Source organism: Saccopteryx leptura, chromosome 5 (genome assembly GCF_036850995.1).
Source record: "Saccopteryx leptura isolate mSacLep1 chromosome 5, mSacLep1_pri_phased_curated, whole genome shotgun sequence".
Lineage (NCBI taxonomy): Eukaryota > Metazoa > Chordata > Mammalia > Chiroptera > Emballonuridae > Saccopteryx > Saccopteryx leptura.
The window spans coordinates 82,249,953-82,270,874 of record NC_089507.1 but is presented as its reverse complement, the minus strand read 5'-3'; the positions used below and the strand labels follow the sequence as shown (position 1 = coordinate 82,270,874).

At 39.2% G+C, this 20,922-nt stretch overlaps 1 protein-coding gene across 1 annotated transcript in view; it reads right to left on the bottom strand.

Annotated features, from left to right (window-relative positions):
- Positions 1-572: 572 nt before the first annotated feature.
- MTTP (microsomal triglyceride transfer protein) overlaps positions 573-20,922 on the bottom strand; it is a 48,914-nt gene continuing 28,564 nt past the window's right edge. The window contains exons 11-18 of the mRNA XM_066385317.1: positions 18,632-18,844; positions 16,629-16,840; positions 13,490-13,587; positions 13,274-13,395; positions 11,617-11,844; positions 5,854-5,978; positions 3,330-3,500; positions 573-1,875 (exon numbers count right to left, since the gene is read on the bottom strand). Of these exons, the coding sequence (XP_066241414.1) occupies positions 1,704-1,875; positions 3,330-3,500; positions 5,854-5,978; positions 11,617-11,844; positions 13,274-13,395; positions 13,490-13,587; positions 16,629-16,840; positions 18,632-18,844 (1,341 nt within the window). The 3' untranslated portion in view covers positions 573-1,703. The remainder of the gene's footprint in view (positions 1,876-3,329; positions 3,501-5,853; positions 5,979-11,616; positions 11,845-13,273; positions 13,396-13,489; positions 13,588-16,628; positions 16,841-18,631; positions 18,845-20,922) is intronic.

Sequence of the window (20,922 nt, the reverse complement as noted above, 5' to 3'; positions counted from 1 at the left end):
CTCGTTTCTTTGGAGTGTTAGCTGCATGTGAATGGTGGTGCTTGACTCAGCCAGAAGATAACCAGCTGGGAAGCAGCATAACACCAATGTCCAGGACACCAGTCATCACTCTCAATGAATTATTATTTTACATTTCACAGAAGCAGCTGTAGTTTGTAGTACATCACATGGCTGAGGTTGCTTAGCCCATGACATCCTTGGCTCAGGCCCCAATCAGCTTGCTTTTACTGCACTATGATTATCTTTACAGATGCTGCCTCCAAGGCCACTGCCACCACCAAGGACACACTCCCTTCAGTTTTTGATTCCTTTCTTTCTTCTCAGTAACGTAACAGTAAGGGTGCTGGGCCACAGCTTTATGAAAACTTGGCTCTGAACTTTCCAGGTTCTTAAGAGGTTCTGACTGCTATTATTTTCGGTGACCCATTTTCCAAAGGGCTCTGACTTCCTAGTAGAGCCGCTGGTCTATTTTACAGGGCTGCAAAGGCTACGTGTGTATGTGTCTGGGCTCAGAAATTGGCAGGAACAGAGAAATATAGTGTTTGAAATAACAGAAGACAAAAGGAATTCAATAAGATTTCCACATATTTATTTCATCACACACCATTTTAAATTTACAGGCAATGATGGGCTAGAAAAAACTCTGTGTGTGTGTGTGTGTGTGTGTGTGTGTGAGTGTGTGTGTGTGTATTTAATGGACAAATGAACATCTGTTATCTGTTTTGGGTTTATTACTATAAACATGTTTCGTTAATATGTGTTTTTAAAATAAATATTTAAAACGTTTAACGTGCCTCTTTTAATTTGTACAAATAAAAATATTTTCTTGATTTCATATTTAAGAAGTCCAAATCCATCAATTTCTCAAAGCAGTATTAAACTCTCTCAGTCATTCTTGCGTTTGTAGAGATTATGGTCAAAGAGACTAGAACTTTCACCACAAAACAACTAAATAAAAGATAAAATGATGAATATATGAAGATATCCCTCATAAAAGACAATGTACCACATTACAGTCTCAAAGAAACACAGCACACACAAAAAAATCAAATAGAGTTTCTGCAATGAATATTTCTAATTCTTATGTACTAAGTCCAATTTTTCTTTTTAGGGCAGAAGGCAGAGGGCTGACTACACGGTCAGTCAAAAATGAGCTGGTGTTTCAGTGTTGCGTGCCTTCTAGCTCAATGCTCAATAAAACTAACAACAGAAGAGATAAAAGTTAATTCACGCGGTTGGCTAAGAAAAATACTTAAAAAGTCTTGTTCCTCACTCCCCCCCTTTCCTCACCCTAAAAAAAGGTCTGTTATTTCCTAATTGGGGAACATGTTTGATAGAAACAATCCATGTTTAAGGTTCTATCAAGGGTACATACACACTGAAAATTACTGAAACAGAATTGGGTTCTTCTGAGTGTGTGTATGTGTCTGTGTGTGTGTGTTTAGTTCCATTTCAGGAAAGAACTATTGTCCCTATATAAAATAGCACTTGCTAAAAATATCACATATTTTGGCTCAAAATTGACATAGCGGTTAATATATTGAATAGGTCCAAATTTGATCATTTGAGGTTTTTCATAGCTTTTTACAAAAATCTTAAATACAGGTAAATATGTAAACACCGTGCTCTCAGAGAGCAAGGACTTAGGCATGTCACATAGTATCCCTCCTGAGGAGATGAAGTCAAGCGAAACTTCACTAGTTTCAAAACCAGCCACCGGAAGCACTCTCAGGTTGGGGCGGGAACACCACCTTGCACATCTCTGAGTTCTCTCGGTGGAGAGGGAATTCAGATCCCGGTATTAGCTTTTCTTTTCTTTTCCGCAAGACGTATCCTCTGCCTGTGGACAGCCTTTCATACTTTGTCTCAAATTGCCTGCATAACAACAACAACAAAATCACACACATGTTAAAGTCACCTCATGCCTGTCAGAGCCAAGTATTACTGTATACTTGAAGCCTCTATTTCAAAGCAATTGGAGAAAGGATATGAGTGCCAAAGACTGCCAGCTTCCATTCCCATGAATGCAGTGATTTCTTTTTCTTCTTCTTTCTTTTCATGCAAACAGATACACTTTAGATGCTTGGAGTATACAGTCTGCCACACATGTTTCTGGAATGAAGGACTAAGTTCCGCTCAGCTCTCTGGAGATGCTGTGAAGCTTTGCAAGCCTTGCTATGTCTCCCATCTCTCATTCCAGGAGCCCCACCTCGGCTTACTCCCCTTATGAGTAAGTAGTAAATTTAACTGGATTTAAGATAAGAATGCTGACAAGGAAACATCCCCAAGTTGTGGCCAAAGTGAAGTGTGGAACCAATGTAGAATCCAGTTAGCCATGTGCCTGGATTGGTGGTTACTGCAGTTTCTTTATTGGTAGACTGATGTTTCTTTTAATGCATTAATGGAGATTTACTCTACACATAAATTACTACAATTTAGCAACAGTTTACTATTCTAACTATAATCCACTATATTTTATTCTGTAACAATATAAGCAACTCATATTTATACTTAGATCCTTTATGCATTTTTATGTGGATCATGAAATGTCACTTACATAAAGTGCTCAAGTCTGGTCTGCTTATCAAAGGAGGTGCAGTAAGATACGACGTACTGTTGTAAGCACACTAATTGCTTTCATGGTTAATAGTGTGTGTCAGGGAAACCTCCACAACTCAGTGTTATCTAGACCAAAAGCATCCTGCTTCCACATGGGGGTATTCTTATAAACATGGTTATAAGATTTAAAGGACACAGTGTAAATGAGAAGCTCTAGAATAAAGAGGTATTGGGAAAGTTACATGGACAATTATATATTGATTTTGAGACATTAAATATTCTATTGAAAACATTAAAAAAAATTCAAAAATCCCAAACTCTCAAGCGTTAGCCGAAATTTAAACAAGATTGCCGTTGTATGGATAACCTAAAAACTATGAATTCATTTGGGATCCTAAACTTTGGTAAATGATTAGATGTTTTGTTTTGAATTTTCTGTCTAGAAGATAACTATGTAGCTAGCTGATAGTAAATATGTATCCAATATTTTTGCTGAAACTACATGGCAACTCCTCTGGTACATGAAATCCCTTTGTAACCTTGAAAAATCATTTCTGGGTAGAATATTACATCTCTTGAATCAAAGGAACTAGTTATTACAGTTTCTTCGTATCCTAGAAATAATTCTGTTACTAATTTAAACATAATTCATTTCACTGGATTTTTACCATTTTCTTTTCATTTCTGAAACCAAATGGTCAGAACTGGGCGCCAGTTCCCGGGGAATGGACGGGGCTGGCCAGGGAGCAGGCCCCGAGCCCCGCTCTCACCTGAACGGTGCTTGGGCCTTGTCCATCTGCAGGCAGACTAGGAACGGGTACTGTGAGAACTGCACGGTGGAGATGAACTCCATGCCGGCCTCGGTTTCTGCGCGGATCTCCAGGCCGGCTTTCACGAAAGAGGAGTCCACAGTGATGTCCCCGGTTATCACCACAGCCAGCCTGAAGATTTGAGAACAAAAAAAATCTATTCATTCACACTTAACGGAGCTGGACTAACAGTTATAATTTCACAGGTTCTGCACTCATAATACTGATGACTTAAGGGACGAATATGTGACTTACATCTGCTTAGAATTCTGTTGGTAATCAGGGCTGGGTTAGTCCCGGGTACTGGGCAGTCAGGGTTGGCCTTCCCCTGAACCCTCCCCCAGCCTTCAGTTCTATATGTGGGAATGAAATGTCCATCAGGTGCAACTGTTTGGTATGGGCATGCCAAGGGCCAAGGTGAAAACATGCCTGGAGCCTGGTCTTCTCGGGAACTCAGAGACCCCAAGCTATCTTAGAAGGAGGCCTAAGCTCAGCAAGAAGACAGCTAATGTTAATGACAATTTTCTTGCTTTTTTGTAGCTATTTCAATTTCAACTTTCTCCAAAGGGTTTCTAGAGATATAAGTCTATTTGAAAAAATATGTGTCATGAAGAACCGTGCCTATAGTGAGGCATGTACAATGGGTGCCCAGGTATGATAGATACGGTGGGCTTTCCAACACTCACCAGAGAACTGGAGAGACAGATTAGATTGTAGGAAGAGCGGCTTGGATGAAAAGAGAAGGATAAACAATCTCAGTATGAGGCTTACCTCTAGAATATTCTAATTTAATCGTAGACTTTTAAAGCTATTGTGGGAAGTTACTCGCACAATAAATCAGAGCTGTATGTCCATGCTTTTGTGATGGAGGTGCCCACTTCTGCTGTGCAACTTAAAGCACACCAGCTGCTGTTGCTGTCAGTGTAAAAGTAGGTCAGAGGTGTTGCGTGTAAATCCCAGAATACCTCACTGTACCTTCTGATATCTTACACTCAACAAAGGATTAAGAGGTATTTTTTAAATGAACAAATGGAAAATTGAAGATAGATTGGCTATAATGTGGATCCTGATAGATTCCTAGGGATTTGGTATCCTTTTGAAAAATCCAGCTTTGTTGTTGTTGCTATTGTTGATTTATTTCTGCAAAAAAAATTCAACTCAGTGTAATTTGGGGAAATTTCTGTCTGGAAATAGTTCAGAAAAAGAAGACAGATGACTGATTCGATCAGAAGCCCTAAATCATGTTGCTGATCCCTCTGACAGCCTGCTCCATTTCTCATTCTTTGGTTCCTTTTAGTAACAACTCGGGCCACAAATGTGCCTCGTTTGGATCATTCTCAATTTCTTCACCCATAGTTCAATATTAACCAAGAATTTTAATTTTGTCATTCCTATATCATTTATGCCTCGTCATATTTTAAATATCCAAAAAGGTAGAAATTAATTGCATTTCAATTGTTTTCTTAAACGTTATAATGAACGGAAGAACAATTCTTTTGATTATTATATTGGCTCAGAGACATTGTTTTAAGTTCAAAATAAAACATTTTCATTTGATCTGACAGGTAGATTAGTAAAACTAAATGAACTGAAGGCATTTTGTTTAGAAAAATAAATGTTAACAAAAAACTTAAGGGCTAAATGTTTAATACTTAGATTCTGCATAAAAATGAACATTGGAAATTGTTTTTATCCACTAAAGACAGCAAAAAAGGAAAGATTTGAAATCCTAAATAGAGGGATAAGATAAAAAAGTTTGTTCTAGAATAAAATTTCCTATGAACATTTGTCAATTATTGAAGTGGAATACCAAACCAAGATGAACCTTTCATCCACTGGGCATGCTGTCTTGCTTGCTTTAAAAGCAAGAAAATTCTTCTCTGAGTTGTATGAGATACTAGCCTGCTTGTAAGAAGCTATGAAAAGGACGAGTTCCTGTGGTTATTTCCTACTCTAAGATTTAATGAAAAAGACAAATACTATCTAATCTCATTTATATGTGGAATCTAATGAACATAATAAACATACACAAAATAGAAACAGAGGCATGGATTCTTGGAACAGACTGAGAGCTGCCAGAGGGAGGACGGCGAGGGGACTGGATGAAAGAAGGTAAAGGGATTAGCCAAAAACATATATATAAATGCATCACACACAGACACAGACAGCTGTGTGGTGATTACCAGAGGGAAAGGGGGCTGGGGGAGATAGAAAAGGGCATGGAGGGGGTTAAACGGTGACAGAGGGAGTTGGGGTGGTGAACACACAGTACAGTATACAGATGATGTATTGCAGAATTGTACACCTGAAACCTAGATAATTTGATTAACCAATGTCACCCCAATAAATTTAATAAAAAAGAAAGGAAATAAAAAGGGGGGTAAAAAATGAAAGTATAGATTTTGAAAATTCAGAAGGCTAAATAAACAATTCCAAAAAAATAATTTCTGCAGTTCTTTGCATAAAGCATTATATATATACTTACAGATTTTTCACTCGAGTTTTTGATTCACGATACCACAGACTAAACTCCATTGCACCTGAAATATCAATGGCCAGAGCACCCTGGACTCCTATATTGGCTTTCAGTCCAGATTGCAATTGAAGCTCCTAGAAACAAAAATATATAATACTAGTAATAAAAATCATAATCTTTTTTTAAGTGAGGGGAAGGGAGATAGTGAGACAGACTCTTGCATGAACCCCGACAAGGATTGACCCGACAACCCCTGCCTCAGGCCGATGTTTGAACCAGCCAAGCTATTTTTAATGCCTTAGGCTGATGTGCTCAGATCAACCAAGCTATCCGCAATGCCTGGGGCCACCACTCAAACCAAATGAGTCACAAGGTATGGGAAGAGAAGGAAGGGAGCAGGGAGAAGCAGATGGTTTATTCTCATGTGTCCCCTGACTGGAAACTGGACCTTGGACGTTCATATGCCAGGCTGATGCTCTATCCACTGAGCCAACTGACCAGGGCAGTAATCACAATTTAACCAACCTCTTTTCCAAAGGCATATTCAGATATGTAGATAATATCATTTGAGTAGTTTTAATGTTGGAGTCTTTCTCTAGGCTTAGAACAACGTCCTAACTCTGATCACCAGAAGTAGATTATTGCTTTGTTAAATTATGTAACCAATTAAAACACTAAAAAGTGAGGTTGCAATTAACAAGTGTGTTTTCTTTCAATCACTGCCACACTTTAGGAGGAGAAATGGTTTTTAACGTGTGGTCTCTTGACAAATAACATCAGCATCCTGGAAACTTGTTAGAAATGCAAGTCCCATACCTACTGAATTTGAATCTCTGGGGACGGGGATCACTTATTATGTTGTAATAAGTTATCATGTAATTATGATGCACTCAGATTTGAGACTAGTAGATAAGGGAAAATGGAGACATCTTCATCAGGAATCCAGCTGTGGTTTTGGGGTGGGGTGGGGGGTTGGGCTGTGTGACCTCTTTAAGTCCTTTAGCACTTTTTTAGGTATATGCTATGTCAATATAGACAATGGCATCCTGCTGGCATATTAAAAGCATGGCAAAAACTGCCAATGCAATATAAAAGTTCCAAAAATTGCCTAGATCAAGCTAGGAAAGGAAGACAAGGCAATTAAATTGAGCCATAATATCCTGTTGTTTGACAGTTGGAATAAAATCAAATTAACATGTTAAGTCCAAATGAACTCAATAGTGTATTGCAGAGGGACAGTACTCATTTACAAACATAGACCCTCCTAAGCAATTTTTAAGTTGTCTGAAATTCATTGTTTTGTGTTGTTAGCCTGCAATTAGCCTTTAAGTCTTGCGATTTCTATGTATATACGCTCTAGTGATGTGTACTGAAAATGTATTCAGCTGGATTGGAATCAGATTGCTTGGGAATCTGGTTGTTGGAAATGATAAAGGGTTGGGGGTGAAGGGCTCAGTATCTTTAATATTGATAATCTCTCAAAGATCTTAGGTTCATGGTAACTGGTAACATGACCAACTTTATGTAACAGCCCAGAATCAGAGCTCTGCATTTGCACTGTAATTGTGATTGTTCTTAAGTGAGCCCTATTGTGTGCCTGCCTCAGAAGTATTTCTTTCTTTGTGTTTTCTTCTTTATTCTCAATTTGAAAAATTACAAGCTTGTTAGTCCACCCAATGCAGTAGAGGTGGATGTCAAAACACATCAAGTATCATGGCAAAGAACATTTCACAGTGACCAGACAATGGGCCTTTTGTGGGCAGAAAGCATTTCCATTGCGATGTTGGTTTTGAAGAGTGTCTTGGCTATTTGGGTAGGTTCAATTTCTCTCATATAAAGGGAGCATGAAAGAACTAGTGTGTAGGCACAGAAGAGTTTTCTTGGACCCACACAGAAGGATAAAGCACAGACCCCTACAGAAGGACAAACTGTTGTTGACTTCATAAAAAGACTAAACCACATAGTGCAGTGGTTTGTGAGGAGTATGAAATAAGTGGCATTAACAGTTTTTAACCACCAGTTGTGTCCTAAAAGGTCTACGTTTGACATCTCATGTAATTCCCATACTAGTCTTCCATGAGTAGGCATTATATCTAAAGATTGAAAAGAAAAATCAAGTTTGATGTGGGTGGAGCGCAGAGCGAATTCCTAGCAGCTGTGGCTGATGCAATGCTGTGAGAATACTCCATCCAGCACCTGAAACCTTCCTAGGCACACCCAGCAGGGAGCTCGCCGCTATAAGGAAGTGACTCAGCACCAACCATGCAGCTCCCTGATCTTTTTAGCCATTGGCTATGAAGGACACACTGTAACACCCTATAGGTTGAACCCATGTATATAAGCTAGCTTACTTCCTGAATAAAGCGGATCTGCGTCACTGAACCTGGTCCTCGGAGTTGGGTCTTTGTGTCTCCGTCATCCTCACCCCCGGCAGGACTTGTCCACAGTTCGGAGGCTACACATGGAGCCAGAATGAGCTCCCAGTCTGTCTCTAGCTTGGGAGACTATCCCACCCCTGGCTATCTCAAAATCGTAACTGTCTTTTGTCTCCTGGTGTGCAAGGAAGCCTGTTCTGAAAAATACTGCAAAGAAGTTAGAGCATAGACTTACATCTTTGTATGACTTAAGAGTGCATATTTATTTAAATTCTTGCCTATGAACTAAAGGAACAAGATACTGGAGCTTTGTGTTTGTAACTAATGTGACTCCTTTAACCTTTTAATTTTGGTCCCAAAAGTGTTTCTTACAACTCAAACAATGATATTTTCACAACTCATCCCACTGCTTCCATTCAGGAAAGCATGCTCTTTGCTGACTAAAGAGGACCCCCCTATTAAGCTGACTTTATCAGACATCCTTCTCTGAAAAGTAATCCAATGAGCTGAAAACAGAGAGTGAGCACAGAGAAATTTCATCTGCCCTGGTAGTTGTGACAGGCCACCCACTGCCAAAATTTCCTTCAATGTCAGCAGTTGATCTAGAGTGGTATGTGGCTCTGAAGCTGGGATGACATTACTGGATGCCCTTTGGAACAGGGAGTCTCAAACAGCTTCTTTGTAATAATAACCCTGGATCTGCCAAATACTCCAATCTGACATATACAGACATTGGGTTATGTTTAAGAGCTGGGCGATGATCATTCTCTTAGAATATGCCTTAAGTGCCTTAGTTTAATGAATAGAAAAAACCATGTAAGGTAATCTAGATCAGGGTTGGTGAACTATGGGCAGCAGGCAAATCTGGCCCACTGGCTGGTTTTGTAAATAAATTTTTTTAGTACACTGCCATGCTCATTTGTTAATGTATCATATCACTAATGGCCATTTTCATGGTACAATGGCAGAGCTGAGTCGTTGCAACATAGACCATAGGTACACAGAGCCTAAAATATTTACTTTCTTCCCTTTACAAAAAAGTTTGCCAACTTTGATCTAGATTACTACTTTTGTTTGCATCAAGTTTTATACCTGGATTTGGACCACTGGGCATTGCTAATGGGTAGCTAAGCACCTACAGATAGTGTCAAGCTACTATTATTCCAGTGTCTTAAAATATAAACTACATCCTCAGCACTTTATGCCTTCTTCAGAGGTTCTTTCATTAAGAATGGATCTCCCCAGAGTAATATTGCCAAGTAAATGTACAGTATAAGATTCTGTTATAATGGGAGAATTGTTTTTTTAGTGTAACATTGAGGAATAAGGGATATGCGAGGCACTGCTGGTTGTCTTCCTTTTCACTCGTAAACAGAAACACAGTTTTGTTCAGAGTGCCTATTTAACCACTGAAAATCTATATTTACCAGCTTCTCTTGCAGCTAGAGATATCCACATGACATACTTTTAGTTAATAAAAAAAAAGGCTTCCTTTTGTAGATGCTTAGCTTTTGTAAAAATAGAGTTTTGAGGAAAGTTCCTGGAGAAAAGTCAGACTGCACTGCCTCTTACCCCTTCCTTCCTCCTCTTGGATTGAGGTAATGGTGCTGGAAGTGCAGCAGCCATCTGACAGTTATGAGACAACAAGCATGAGGTTAAAAGCCACAAGTGAAGATGGCTGAGATAAGAGGAAAAGAGCCTGGATCCTGATAATATCTTATGATTTCTTTTTTTTTAATATGTACTTTAAAATTTTTATGTATTGATTTCAGTGAGAGAGAGACAGGAACATGTAGCCGCTCCTGTATGTGCCCTGACCAGGAATCGAACCGGAAACCTCTGCATTTCGGGATGATGCTCTAATCAATTGAGCTATTTGGCCAGGGACTCATAAGATTTCTATATCACCACATTACATACTGGATTATTGCTTATAGATATTTGTTATATAATAAAAATCTAATTATTTAGTTAAGCTACCCTAAATTACTTTTTTGTTTTTGTTGTTATATACAGCTATCCTGATATTTTGTTATAAGGAAAAATAAAGATAGTATATTAACATTTAGCTTCAACCTATGGTGTTCTAGAAGAATTTTAGTAAAATCTGATATTTAAGGTATCTCCTAGGTCTTACAATCTATGATTTCATAGCCAGGCCCCAAAATCAAATCTTCAATTACTTGGTAAAGAACAAAGCTGGTAAAAACTTTAGCTTATCTGTTCCAAATACCTTACTTCAATAGTAGAAAATCTTGGTTTAAAGATTTTAAGTAACTGCCCACAAGTCCACAGAAGGTATCTAGTGGGGGCAAAATTCAAACCTAGGTTATCACTCATGTATTTACCAAACCACAAAGGCAAACTTCTCAAGCAAGTCTTACAATCTGTAAATTTTAATCCAACCTCATTATATATTTCTAATATCACAAGTATGAATTAGAATATAGTGTGATCACTTAAAAGATTTACTTAAGGATCCTTAAATAAATATTTTTTATATTGCTATGATTAGTAAGGCAAGAAATAAGTCAAGCCATTAAAAAATCATTTTAAGTATCAAACATTTGAACTCAAAGGTTATTCAGATTAACCCTATTCTCTTTCTCAGAAAATCCACTAAAACAGATCACTCCCATTTATAGTATCTTGGTCACCTAAATATTACTGCACAGAATATAGTATTGTCAAATCTTATCAGTCATATAAGATTTGGGGGTAAGGAAAATTGAAAACCATTCTGAAGAATGCAGTTCAAGTGAATGAAAGTTCTGCTAGTCTCCAAAAATAAATATTTAGATCTTTGTAAGATTCTGTGAATATGAGAATTTAAGGCAAAAAGTATCCATGAAATATGTGGTTGGTGTGAATGATTGGTTGTGCCTCTACTAATTTGGTAGGGTCAAAATGATGCACCATATGGATCTTCATTGTCATAATAAATGTCATCAATAACTTATAAAGCCATGTGGTTTAGCTCCTGCCTTTATAATAAATATCTAAGCCCTCATGCCCAGAAGCCAAGTGGACAGATGTCTTCTCTGCTCTGTTTCATCTTATTCTCCATAATTTCTTGTTTATGTTAGCATCAGCACCTTTTTTTTCAGTTGTACTGAGATATAATTGATATTATGCAATCCTCACATAATTTGAGTATTTCTTCTTTTGCCTCAAAGTGAGGAAATGTGTTCATTGATTAATAAAGGCAAAGGAAAACCCTGCTTACCTATAGCAAAAGAGAAGAAGAGAAAGGGCAACAATTCCAAGAGATGAATGCTTAGAATGTGAGCTCCAAGATGGGTGACTCTGTCTTGTATCCTCCAAGCATAGAGCACATTTAAAATGGGCCCAGCACATTTTAAGAATTCCATAAATGTTTGTGGAATGAATAACTTACCTGGGAATGATCTATCAGCAGAATAAGTCCTTTTACCACACTGACTGGGTCACTTGATGCTGAAAGCATTTTGGACATCAAATCACTATATCCATTGAAAAAAGTGACAGGTCTAAGCTGAACATCAAAAAGAATGGCTGACAGGCCAGCATAGGAATCAAGGTTTTCCTCCCCCTCATCAGGAGTGGCAGCAATTAAGGCCTCCAGTCCTTGGGCTTCAATGACCACCTTGGGGAAAAAAAGACAGAATATTCATAACATCACATTATGATGAATGTTATAATTCAAAAATCTGCAGCAGCTAGGCAAAAAGAAAACAGAAAGTAACTGTATGACTGAGTAAAAGGTGAGTTAGTTTTCTCCATTTAGTCCTCACAACCACCCTTTGAGGTACATATGATTTTATCCATTTTGTAAATGAGACTAAATAAAGATAAACAAACAAACAAACAAACAAACAAAGCAAGCTCAAATGGCCATGGCAGGACTCAAACCCCTCTGCCTAACTACACAGGCCATGAGATTTCCATTTTATGGTGTCAACGCAGAGACTCTTAGGCTCTCCAAAACTGTCGTATATAAGGATCACTACAGTGTCAAGTCCATAAAAGGAAGTGGAGCGGAGCGGTGTTAGGATAGTCACCCTAAAGCTGCTTCTATGAGAGGGGTGGAACTCTCTAAGCCATGATTCACTCCTTTCTATTTTAACCTTTTCTTTCTAGCTCAAAGAAAACATGATGAACACCATGAGGGGCTCATGTCCTGGTCCCTATCACGCACAGGAATCCTGCATATGCTCTGTCCTCCATACTGAGCCCCTTAACCACTGGCTGTTTGGCATTTCAGAGTGCATATCAGAAAACAGATGGTGATTCCTTGGGAGGGAAAGGCATAGTATTCTTACTAGAGTTCTATCAAAGGGTGTACTATATATACAATATTGATAGCAATTCAAGTTTACATAGCATTTTTAAGCCTAAATGAGCATATTTAGAAGGTTATAATTTGCTATGCATGACAACTAAAAAAAAAAAAAAGCAAATTTCAAAATTAGAAAGCCTTTATAGAGTATCACCAAATTTTAGAAAAAATGAAAGGAATGGAAGTCAGCCAGTTGTCTTCTAGTATTATAATAACTGTCAGCCAGTCATTCTTTTCTCTCCAGCAGTATTGGGAAAACATAGATCGACTCTTTAGAGAGCCATATGCTGTTATGAAAGTTTTTACTATGGGAAATTAATGTCTTCACAGAAACACTCAGAGAAGAAAAATATATTCTAGAATTAAATATGTCTGTGAAGAAAATATATCTGTGAATAAAAATATATCTGTGAATAAAAATAAAATATTTTTAAAAACATGTGAGAAATACTGGCACAATTTCAATTCTGTGAGTATGTGTGCCTTTGAAAAGACAAATGGGTTTTTGGCAAGCCCAGTGAGTCAAATCACTTAGATTTCAAGTTCATATTTGAAACTCTCTCTGGGACTATAAACCTTACAGCCTCTTGCAGATGATGGAATCATGGGTGACATATGGCAGAAGCCACTGTTAACTTATACATTCTATAGTGTTACCATCAGTATATATCTTATTATACCTCAGACTAATTTTTTTACATACTTTATTCAGGAAAATGAACAGAAAATGAGTTACCTGGCTACCATGAAGATGAGCCTTCCCAATGTACTGCACAATGTTCAGGTTACTTCTCCTTAGAATGCCGGAACCAGAGTAAAGAATGTCAAGGCCGTAGGTGGAGGCAGAATGGGGACTACCTAATGGCAAAAGGAGAAGGAAACAGACCCTGTCACGTTCCAGCAATGCGCAGCTGGGGTGGGGTGAGGCGGGAGAGCCCTTTGGGTTACATACGTTCTATGTAGCCAGTATAGGCAGACGAGGATCCACTCTTGGAGAAACGGTCATAATTATGAGCAACCATTTCCTTCAGAACTCTACGGACCATTTTGCTGCAACATGTAAAAGGAACATTCATTGTCATGGCTGTTTCCCAAGTCAGATTTGGAAAAAAACCAAATTCTCAGTAGAAAGGACAAGGGGCCAAATTTCCCTCCTGTTGCTCAGAGGCTGGAGGTGCCAGCTGGAGTGCCAGCCCAGGGCAGGGCTTTCCCCATCATTCCTCAGATGCTCAAAGTTTAGTGCAGTATTGAAATGACAGCAAGGCGAGGACACCCAGCTATGTGTTGGCTTCAGCTGGCTGACGGGCTCACCTCACTAGCGGGAACCATATGCTCTTTGAATCATCTTGGTTTCACTGTTAAGCAGCATATATTTTCAAAAAAAGCTGTTCCAAACTGGAGAGGTTGCCAATACAGTGTGTCCGTAAAGTCATGGTGCACTTTTGACTGGTCACAGGAAAGCAACAAAAGGCGACAGAAATGTGAAATCTGCACCAAATAAAAGGAAAACCCTCCCAGTTTCTGTAGGATAATGTGGCAGCATGTGTGCATGTGCAGATGATGACGTAACACTGTGTATACAGCAGAGCAGCCCACGGCCATGCCAGTCGAGATGTGGACGGTACAGAGGAAAGTTCAGTGTGTTCTGTAGCTCGCTAAATTCGAATCTGTGACCAAAGTGCAACATGAATATCGGTGCATTTATAATGAAGCGCCACCACATAGGAATAACATTACTCGGTGGGATAAGCAGTTGAAGGAAACCGGCAGTTTGGTGGAGAAACCCCATTCTGGTAGGCCATCAGTCAGTGATGAGTCTGTAGAGGCTATACGGGATAGCTATCTAAGGAGCCCTAAAAAATCTTTGCATAAGCCCACTTTGAACTGCACTGAATAGGTATGAAACTGGGAGAGTTTTCCTTTTATTTGGTGCAGATTTCACATTTCTATCGTCTTTTGTTGCTTTCCTGTGACCGGTCAAAAGTGCACCATGACTTTATGGACACACTGTACTTCCTTAAACATTTTCCTACACCCTCTAATGTTATCACTGGCTCATTAAATATTATAGTAAATTTCCAGAAATTTCATCTATGTTTTGGCAGTTTTCAAGGTAAAATAATCTCAGCTACATCCATATATAAACCATTGTCTCTTCTAAAGTTATATCTTGAACTTTACCCTATGCCTCTAACTTGTCCATTTACCTAATTAGTGTTGAGATCTTTCCATTCCTGACTACTTAATACTAATCATATCAGTAATAATAAAATTGTAACAACATAGTAAAAGTATATATATATATATATATATATATATCTATATATATATCATATTGTATCATATCATGTTATATCATATCAACTAAAGCTATGTGGACCCAGATCTGAGGTACAAAATTATTGAGAGGGGAGAATGGTTACCTTGTAGCCCCCCCTCCCCCTAATATCCCAAAGTTATAAGATTTTTGCCTGGAGAAGAAAAAATGAGGAGGATCATGACAGCATTCCTCAAATATTCAAAGGGCCTGCACGTGGATAAATTATTAGACCCGTTCTGCTTTGCTCCAGGGATAAAACCAGGGCCACTGGGAAGATTTCAGTTATACGAAAAAGGAATGGCGAGTCTCTGAACAATGACACAAGTTCCCTCCAAGGAGCTGATCCTCCTGCCACTAGAGAGGTACAAGCAAAATCTGGACATCTGCCAGGAGACTAGACCCCCCCACCCTGGAGAGAGATACCAGGCAAGGTAGCCTTTAATGTCCCTCCCGACTCGAATGTTTTTGGTTCAAAGGATCTGGGTTACATTGCTTGCAATGGCTTCCTGGCCTTTCCTAGGCTATTTTCTACCCTGCAGTTTCCTCTTACTGTCCCTGAATCACTGGGTTCACAAGACCAGGGCAGCAAATCCACCCACGGTCTCCTGCACTCGTCTCATTAGAGGGAACACAGCAATGGAAGAGGTCAGATCCTGGACGGGATGTGTGGCCGCCAGTGGGCACTGCTGCTCCCTGCCCCTCACCCTCCTGCTTCACCCTTAGTCAGTGTCCTGCCTTCTTCTCTCTTCTACTCGCTCCCTGTTTCCTTTTCCTTTATTCTTCTTATTCCTTGTTTTTCTTTCCTTCAATCTTATACTGACGTTAAATTGTTTCCATTCTCTTTGTTTTCCTCCCTCTCCGTGTCTGTTTTCCTTTTCAAACTGGAAACGCTCAGATTTGATCATTCCTGGGGGTGTGGGGGTGCTCTGCGTGTAACTTCTGTTTCAAGGAGGAGGTGTAGAGAGTTTTGGGGAGCCACTTTGAAGAGAGGTATCAATGAAACCAGAAGAGACCTGAGAAGCAGCAGGAAGATGAATCCATTAAGAGAAACTGAGAGCAGTGAAGCTGCTGGTCCCACTCATCACTCATTGAGTAGTCCTTAAATGTGGGCCATGCCTAGGGTTTTACATTTAAATGTGATCTTTTGATCTGTGATATGAGGCTTCAAATATTTCTAACATTTGGAAAGTTAAGATGATAGACCATTTTGTAAGAATGTAACATCTTTTTGTTGTACTGTTTATATAAATAAAAATGTTCCCATTAAAAATAGAGTTGTATCTTAAAATATGACTAACATTTGGAAATATACATTTACCCAACTGAGCAAGAGAACTAGAGTCAAGGCCCCGGCCAGGTGGCTCAGTGAGTAAGCGTCTCCTGGAACAGCGGAGGTCACAGGTTCATGCCCAGTCAAAGCACGAATGGAAAACAATCAGTGAGCACACAACTAAATGGAATGACTAAGTGAAACAACAAGTTGATGCTTATTGCTTTTTCTCTTTCCTACCCACTCTTTCCCCCTCCCTCCCCGCTCTCCCCAAATCAATGGGAAAATTAAAAAAACAAAAACAAAAACCTAGAGTAGAAATCATAATGCCAAAGTGAAGTTGTTTCATCTGGTCCACTAAATAGATCTTTTACAGAAAATTTGGCAAACTTTGACTATGTGACACAACCCAGCATAGTGACCTCACCATTCTTGTTATCTGCATGTGTGCCACACAAACATATCTGGCTGAACAAAGAGAGACAGTGCACTGGATCATACCTTCCAGGCATTTCAAAACGTAGGATGTCCTGAACAATGGAAAGCATGTATTTATTCATTTCTTTGGGGAGCTCCCCAATAGATAGCAGGATGTTTTTTACTTCCATGTATGATGGATTGTTATTTAAGATGATAGCAGCTGCAGTAGTGCGCACCGTCTTTTCATGGACTTTATGATTCTGATGATATATCCTGTTCAAAGTCTTCTTCACCTGTGCATAAGATGTTCAAACCTGTTAGTGCACATCTAGAATTTTAAAATCGAGATTGTGAATGGCATAGTTAGTGCTCTTAAAATACACATTCCTGGCCCTGGATGGTTCGCTCAGTGGATGGAGTGTCGGCCTGGCATGTGGATGTCTGGGGTTTGATTCCCAGTCCGGGCACACAGGAGAAGCGACCATCTGCTTCTCTCCCCCTCCCTCTCCTCCTTCTCTCCCTCTTTCCCTCTCACAGCCAGTGGCTCAGTTGGATTGAGCCTCACCCTGGGCACTGAGGATGGCTTGGCTGGTCCGAGCACATCAGTCTCAAGTACTGAGGATAGCTCAGTTGATTCGAGTATCAGCCCCAGACAGGGGTTGCCAAGTGGATCCTGGTCAGGGCACATGCTGGAGTCTTTCTCACTATATCCCTTCCTCTCACTTAAAAAAAAATACATATTCCCACATTTCCCAGGTTCCCTTGAAATTAGGTTGGAGCCATAGTTCTAGCTAATGGATCACAAACACAATCACTTTGGGTCAGTTCCTGGGCAGCAGCAGTTAGGAGCTGATATGCCTTCTCTGTGTTTTTCCTTCACTACTACAGTGAAGTTAGGGCCACACTCTCCCTTACCTTCACTACATACATTTTTGATAAGTTGTATTGTCACCTAACTAATATAGATTTCTTTTTTAAGATACTAGTGCCATGTGGTGATGGGGCTCCGGGTAGGGATGGCCATATGAACCAGTATTTCCTTGTAGTGAAGTCCCTCAGAATCTCCCTTTCTCCTTTTTAAAATGAACAATCTTTGTTTTAGAGCAGTAGATTCATAGCAAACTTGAGCTGAAAGTATAGAGTTTCTATATATCCTTGTTCCTCACTCCTTCCCGCCCCACACACAGCCTCTCCCTGTATTCTATACCATGGTGGTCGTTTGTATCTGATGAACCTGTACTGATACATCATTATCACCAGAAGTCTGTAAGTTACAGTAGGACTTCAAAAGAAAAATTAACACCAAAAATGTATATCTACAATATAATTTTACTTATACCAACAAATAATTCTGCTGGTTACAAGCATTGCCTAACACTGTGCTGCGTGTGGTGTTCTGTATTAGGCATTCATAAATATTTCTTTCAGTTCTACTTACCTCTGCTTTTAACTATCTCCTCCAAATGCTGGCCTTGTTCTCAGGTAAAAAGCAGTTAAGTGACTCACTTAAGCACAAACAATGAGGAATGGACTAAGCCAGAATTTACATGTAGGGCTGTATGTCTCAGAAGCCCCTGACCCTAATCATCATCTTTTTTGCAGCCTGTGACACAAAACCAATAGGAAGGTGTTATCTGCAAGCTGGAAACATCATCCTCAGCAAGTAACTTCACTTGAGTTTTCAAACATTCTCTGCCTTAATAAAAGTTTAATCTAGATAGTTTCCTGAAAATGTAGCTATAGGAACCATATGGTAATACTCAAGCCTAGATATAACAGTGTCAAAAAATGTGACAGAATCTTAAATTTTATGGAAATAAAGATAATTCTGAAAATACTTTGTTTCTTAAAATAAAATAATGTGCTTTAATATTTATGCTTCAGGATATAGAACTTTTTCTATTCAAAAGGTGAGGATGCTTCAGAATAACCTTAAATCCAATTTAAGAGATATTTCTAAAAGGAAAGAGAAATTGGTAATTCAGGAAAAAAACAGGACATTTTCAAAGGTGCCTGAATTTGACTCATGTTTAGGCATGCTTTTTTCTTTCTGTAAATTTTGCCAATATTCTTAGGGAATTTACCTCATCTGTTATGAAAGAGACGTCGTATCTCTGGAGACTGGTGGTGGCGAGGTGGCTGACGGGCCCTTCTCCCGTCTCTGCATACTTCAGGAGCAGAGGGATGCCTTCGGGAAGCAGGGCGTTCTTCATAGCCAGCAGGTACATCATGATGTCCTCTTTTTTCTCCGCCTTTTCAAGTCCTCCCAGGATTAACTTCTTGGCTTCTACCACTGCCTAAAATAAATCACATACTACCTCATACAGATGCATAATGCATAACCATACATTAAACAAGGTTTGGGCATGACTGATTTCACTCTTGGACTCAAGAAAACCACTAAAGCTTTAGAAATTTTTGCATTGGGTGCCTGACTGGGGCACACAATGAAAATGAACAAGTAAAGCTGGTAAAGGTGCTGTGGGTTTTTTTTTAATACATACATTAACACATTCTTAGGAAGCAATGAGTATAATTATGGACATACTTACTTTCGAACACATTCTGAATGTATAAACTTATTTGAAAAACTCCCTTGTGATTGATCATTCATAAAACTGACCATTTATTGAATTTCTAAAGCAACAGTTAGATGGTGCCAAAGTGGTAACTGTTTTTTTTGTTTTGTTTCGTTTTGTTTCTTATTTTTCTGAAGTTGGAAACGGGGAGGCAGTCAGACAGACTCCCGCATGTGCCCGACCGGTATCCACCCGGCATGCCCACCAGGGGGCGATGCTCTGCCCATCTGGGGCGTCGCTCTGTTGCAACCAGGGCCATTCTAGTGCCTGAGGCAGAGGCCATGGAGCCATCCTCAGGGTCTGGGCCAACTTTGCCCCAATGGAGCCTTGGCTGCAGGAGAGGAAGAGAGAGACAGAGAGGAAGGAGAGGGGGAGGGGTGGAGAAGCAGATGGGTACTTTTCCTGTGTGCCCTGACCGGGAATCGAACCCGGGACTCCTGCACGCCAGGCCGACGCTTTACCACTGACCCAACCAACCAGGGCGGTAACTGTTTAAGTAACAACTTTGGTGAAAGTATTTACAACTTGGCTGTTAGGTCTTCTTCTAAATGTTTAAAACGTGTTGTATTCCATTTGACTTTAAACTTTATTAAAGTTGCCATACAGCTGAAAAATAGTTCTCGAATGCCTTCTATATGGCATGTACTTTGATAGGTACTTTTCAAGTATATTCTTTAATCAGGAAAGTCTTTTTCTTGGCCTAAAAAATTAGGAATTGAGTAAAGTTATACTTTAATTGAAAAGCATATGAGAAATAGGGACATCTAAGGTCTGGTTTTATCTTTGCCACTATGTTGTTTTCATCATTAAAATAAAGATTCCTAAGATCCAAATCATCATAGGATTTGTAAACTCTGAAATTAGGGGGCAGGCACACACCAAAAGCAACACACATACAGACACCAGAGTAGGGGTAGGAGGTGAGGGGTTGGGGGAAGATGTAAAAGGTCTCTGAATAGAAGGAAAGATACTATACCTTGTTTTCTCTAATCATGCCAACTATCTATGCCAACAATCAGATTGATAAAAACATTCAAAAGTTTGATAACATACTTTGTTAGGGAGGTTATAGGGAAAAAGGTATTCTCATACATTTACTGGTGGAAACATAAAATGATATGATTCTTATGGAAGATGATTTGGCAAAAGCTAACAAATCTGCATTTTGATCCAGCGACTCTAACCCTGGAAGTACAGTTCCAACAATTAAAAATGATGTATCTATGAGTATTCTTTTTAGCATTATTTGTAGTAGCAAAAGAGCATAAACTACCTAATGACCATAGTTAGGAGATGCTGAATAAACTGTGCTGCATCAGCATGGTGGAGTGCCAGATGGCTGTAAAGAAGAATGAAGAAGTTCCCTGTAAACCAGCATGGGCTGATTTTCAGGGAATATTGTTAAGTGAAAAAAATAAGATACAAGAAGGTGTATACAGAGCACTGTATTTTTGTGCAAGAAAAAGGAAATTAAAATGTGTGTGCACATCTGCTTACTGTTGCACAATGAAACATAGGAAGGAGAAACCAAAAATTAACAATACTACTTATGTAGAGAGGTAGGTGAGAATGGGTGGAGGGGACTGAGACATCTCTGAGAATACTTTTAAAATAGTTTTGACTTTTGAATCATGTTAGTATTTCATATATTTAAAAAGTAAAATTGCTAAAACGGTTAAAACAGAAACAAATGAACATAAATGTACATCAAATTGGTAACATAACTAAACAGGAGAGAATGAAAAGGAATTAAAGAATTAACCCAAGTGCCTGACCTGCGGTGGCACAATGGGTAA